This window comes from Humulus lupulus, chromosome 8, assembly GCF_963169125.1.
Source record: "Humulus lupulus chromosome 8, drHumLupu1.1, whole genome shotgun sequence".
NCBI lineage: Eukaryota > Viridiplantae > Streptophyta > Magnoliopsida > Rosales > Cannabaceae > Humulus > Humulus lupulus.
This window is the reverse complement of record NC_084800.1, coordinates 70,188,375-70,193,071: the sequence shown is the minus strand read 5'-3', so window position 1 is coordinate 70,193,071 and position 4,697 is coordinate 70,188,375. Positions and strand designations below refer to the sequence as shown.

At 33.7% G+C, this 4,697-nt stretch overlaps 1 protein-coding gene across 1 annotated transcript; it reads left to right on the top strand.

Moving 5' to 3' along the window:
* The first annotated feature begins 759 nt into the window (after positions 1 to 759).
* Positions 760 to 4,209, top strand: LOC133797723 (vacuolar protein sorting-associated protein 60.1-like). Its single transcript, XM_062235740.1, has 7 exons — positions 760 to 1,002; positions 1,808 to 1,959; positions 2,116 to 2,209; positions 3,079 to 3,150; positions 3,228 to 3,339; positions 3,727 to 3,884; positions 3,984 to 4,209. The coding sequence occupies exons 1-7, from the start codon at positions 934 to 936 to the stop codon at positions 4,035 to 4,037; spliced, it is 711 nt and encodes a 236-aa protein (XP_062091724.1). The 5' UTR covers positions 760 to 933; the 3' UTR covers positions 4,038 to 4,209.
* Positions 4,210 to 4,697: the final 488 nt, after the last annotated feature.

The window sequence follows — 4,697 nt, the reverse complement described above, 5'->3', positions numbered from 1 at the left end:
TACCAAACATATTTTTATTTTTTAAAAATAAAAAAACAAAAATAAAATAATATTTCTATTTTTGTGTTTAAAAAATTTAAAAACAAAAATTTTACCAAACAGACCCATAGTATCTTTTAAATGTAAAATAAGAATACATATTTTAGTATATTAAATTTTGATCAAGTTTAAAATTTAGTTACTTGATTGCTTTTTATTCTGGTCATATTTTCCGGCGGCGGTCAAAAAATATATGCTTCCCACATATCAAAATGATCATTTTGAAGATTAGGTCTCGATGGTACCACTTTTGAGCCCAATTAATTAGCGGTGTAACCGGAAAATATTTTTGAAATTAAAGATAAGAGAGAATGTAAGAAATTAATAAAAGAAAGAGTACAGTGAAAAAAGAGAGGGGCCATGTACCATGAAAAAAAAAAACAAAAGGAAAATTAAAAAAAAGTTGAAAAAAGTGGTATAAAAAACCGTAAAAATAGTAACTAATTTGTAATTTAATAACATTTTAAGTAACAGAATAAATTACTTTTTTAAACCTAGAAAGACGTGAACACCGAGATTTTGAGAAAATTTTAAATTTAGGTATATTGATTTTAGAATACTTTTTGATGACTTTACAAAATATTATTTTTGTAATTATTTTATATTATAAATATAGAATTGTAAAGTTCCCAATAAATAAAGTGAGGACAGTATGACGGGCCTGGACCCAATCCAAATGGCTCAGATCACAGAACTTACGATGTAAATACGAGAAAGTGGAATATTCTATATGAAGATTGATTTCTAAAGCTTCGTAACCTTCGTATCCAAATACTCCCAACACAATCTAAAATCTGGTCTCTTTGACTTTTATCCATCCAATACTTGAGAGATCAAATCGAATATCTTCAATCCATTCCTGTTTCAAGGAAGAAGAAGAAGATCAATACTACGATGAGGAGGGTTTTCGGTGTAAAGAAGGACAAGGAGCCCCCTCCTTCCATTCAAGATGCCTCCGATAGGGTTTGCCTTCTCTCTCTCTCTCTCTCTCTCTCTCGTTTGATTTCTTATTCTTTCACTTGCTATTTTTTCCTCTCTAAAACGTGATTTAATTGAATTGTTGGGTTTTACCGAAGTTGGGTTTATCAATTTTAAACTTTTTTTGGGGGGGTTTATGTAGTTATAATGGAACTTATTGACTATTGAAGAAACCCTATTTGTTACGGATGAAAAGGAACATTAGAAAGAAAAAAAAATGGTTGCTGGGTGCTTGATTCCTAAATTATGGTATCGGCTTGTTTTATGAGAGTTTCCCACCAACTGTAATGGTGTTAGTAATTCTGGGTCTGATAATTCAAAATTTTCAAGGTAGATTTTTAGTGCATATCAGTTTCCACCTGGTAAGTTTTTCAACAAGAAACGCTAGTACATTGTTTAGTGGGAGCAAATCACGGGCCTGATTACCTGATGTATCTCTATGGACAGTTGTTTTTGTTATCTGTTTGCTGAATAATTTAATGGTGCTTAACATTTTCTATGTCATATTCGATTTTAGTTTCGTGTTCTGGTTGTTTCCATTTGGGGTGGGCTAGTTCAGGGTAATCGTTTGATCTACTTGATGATCTATGTTATCTGTCTTATAGCGTTCTATACTGTTCATAAGAATTTTTTTCATGTTTACTTGTGTTATTCCTATTTGCATTTTCATTCAACTCTTTAGTAGATAATATAATAATGTTTGGTTGTAATTTGTTTATTGAAGTATAACTAGGACTAGTGGGTTTAGCTAGCTGGCTCCGAGAGACTAAGTGCATTTTATTTCTTTCAGATTAATAAAAGGGGTGAGACAGTTGAAGAGAAGATTAAAAGGCTCGATGTAGAACTTAGTAAATATAAAGAACAGATTAAGAAAACTAGACCTGGTCCAGCACAAGAAGCTGTTAAAGCTCGAGCCATGAGGGTTCTCAAGCAAAAGCGAATGTAGGTGCCTCTTCTCCATTTTACTAGCTCTTTTATTATTGTTTCTGCAAGTTGAACTTGAAGCTTTTTATGCAAGGGGAGGATTCAAGACCTTACTGTTTTTTTTTTGGTGTTTTCTCTTTTCATGATTTCTCAACCCACCAAACGTCTGGGCAGGTATGAAGGCCAACGTGACATGATGTTCAATCAAACGTTTAACCTTGATCAAGTTGCATTCGCTGCTGAGGGCATTAAAGATGCTCAGCAAACCGTAAGCTTCTAATTTGTATTGAAATGTTTGTTATTATTTCCTTTTTGGGGATGTTGACCTATTTAGAATGTCAAGTTAATTCCTGTCGTGATAAATTGAGTTTAGGACAATATGATGGATGACTAATTCAGTTTCAATGTGTATCATAATCTTAGACTCCCCCCTTCCTTCTCTCTCTCTCTCTTTATATAAATATTTTTTGTGAATCAAGCTTTTTTGTAATTTGTTTTGGCTAGGAGAGTTCCCTTACATAGTTACATTTGTTTTTATTGTCTTGAAGTGTTGAACTTTTTGATCAAAGTTTTGGATTAAATGAACATATTGCCTTAGGTTAATAATTTATTATATCCTGTGGTGGTCCTATATAATTAATTTTTGAGTAGTAAGCATTCCATTTAACTTTTCTGCTGAATTCTTTAGTAGTAAGCATTCTAGTTAAGTCAATGAAACATTATCTTCTTGGGTTGTCAAAATCTAGATGGAGAGGCTGTTGAAAACTAAGTTATTAGCTTAGATCTACGATGGTGGGGGTGTAACTCGTTGCTACATTAACTTTGGCTGTACTGGAGCTTTGGATTTTCACCTTGAAATATTTGTTTTCTTCGTAGCATCTCGAGGGTCACAGTTCAAGGCTGTCCAAGCGGAGCTTTTTCGGTAACCTGATTGGAATCGGCTGCCTACCTCATGAGAAGTAGGGAATGGAATTAGGAGGAATTCAGCCATAAGTATCCGAATAATCTAAGTCTTAGGTTGCCTTATGCTAATATTGGAATGCATTTAGGTTTCAATGTGTTAAATCTTAATAGAGGTACTTTAAGAGCTTTATAGATGTTTGACCTTGTTACAATACTTTCTTATAATCTTTGCAGATGTCAGCCCTAAAATCTGCTAACAAGGAGTTGAAAGGGATGATGAAAACTGTGAAGATACAAGACATAGATGTAAGTAACATCTCATCAAGAATTTCTTTCTTTTATTTTTTCTTGCACTTAACTCTGTATATTTTTTACTTGCATAGAATTTGCAAGATGAGATGATGGACCTGATGGACGTCAGTTCTGAACTTCAAGAGAGCCTGGGTAGAAGCTATAACGTTCCTGATGATATTGATGAGGATGAGCTTTTGGGTGGTAAGATAATTATAAATAAAAAGCTATGTAGAGGAATCTCACTGTACTGACTAATAATTCCATGCTGATTGTATTTGTTGCTTGGTAGCAAAATTCGTTAAAAACTGCTATTGATTTTCCTACAAAACATATCTGTCGGGATTATGCTGTGGTTGTATTGAAGTGTATTGTAGATTTTCTGAACGTTTGATGATATCATTTTTTAGGTAGAGTAGAATAACACATATTCATCTCATGTGCTGATTATTTAGCAACTTATCTCAGTAACTTTTATTTAGTGTCATATAAAGCATTCATTTGCATGACTCACATTTCTAGCTATTTCGCATCATCTTTAGAACTCATCTTCCATAAATATTCTCATACCCTTTCTGTTTCACGTTGCAGAGCTTGATGCTTTAGAAGCTGATATGGGAATGGAAACTGAAGCTGATGGTGTGCCTTCCTATCTCCAACCTGATAAGGAATCTGATTTGGATGCAGAGCTCAACTTGCCTTCAGCGCCAATGGGATATGCGGCAACAGCCGGAAGATCAAATGCACATGTATGTTTGCTTCGCTATAGCATGGTTGATGTGTGTGTGCGTGTTTTGCTTGTCTTTTCCCCATTGCTTAATTATTCTTCAAATCTGACATTGTGACAGGCAAATGATGAAATGGGCTTACCTGCTGTTCCACGGGCGACCCTCCGTGATTAGGGAAATACTGATTGATTCTGTAATATCTACATCCATTTATTACTGGTGGTAGCCTTTGTGATCATATTTGTGCAGAAGCGAACATTTGTTTCGTTTTGTTATTCTTGACTATTATTTTTAGTTTGCTGTTTCATGGACGCTTTTGGTTTATCAATAAATATTACTTGGTATATTTGCACTATAAGATAGACATAGAATTGTTGATATTTGGGACTCCATATTCTTGTTGTGTGTACTCTTTCGTCTTTCTTGGTCCAAAGGGTTTTGTTCACTGGCTCAACCTCTTGAAGTGGCCTTGAGTGATCTTTGGTGGAGCAGCGCAGTCTATATAAACGTCACAAAATGTTTGCACACTTAACCGTTCGGTCAAATTAATATATTCGAAGTAGGCAGGAACCATTCCGTTCTTTTTTATTAATTTAAATTTTTTTACGAAACCAGCTTCATTATTGAAACTGATTATGTATTTATGTGACTACTGATGATAAGAAGGGAGATTATACATGTTTAATTTGAATAAACTAAACAGATGAGATTGTAGCTGATCTTTTAAACAATATATTTTTAACTTTGGTTTTTGTTTCTGTTTTTCAATTGCAACAACTTTGTTATTTCTAAGTTACTGGTAAGAAGCATGTTTTAAGTATATTTTGTTGGGAT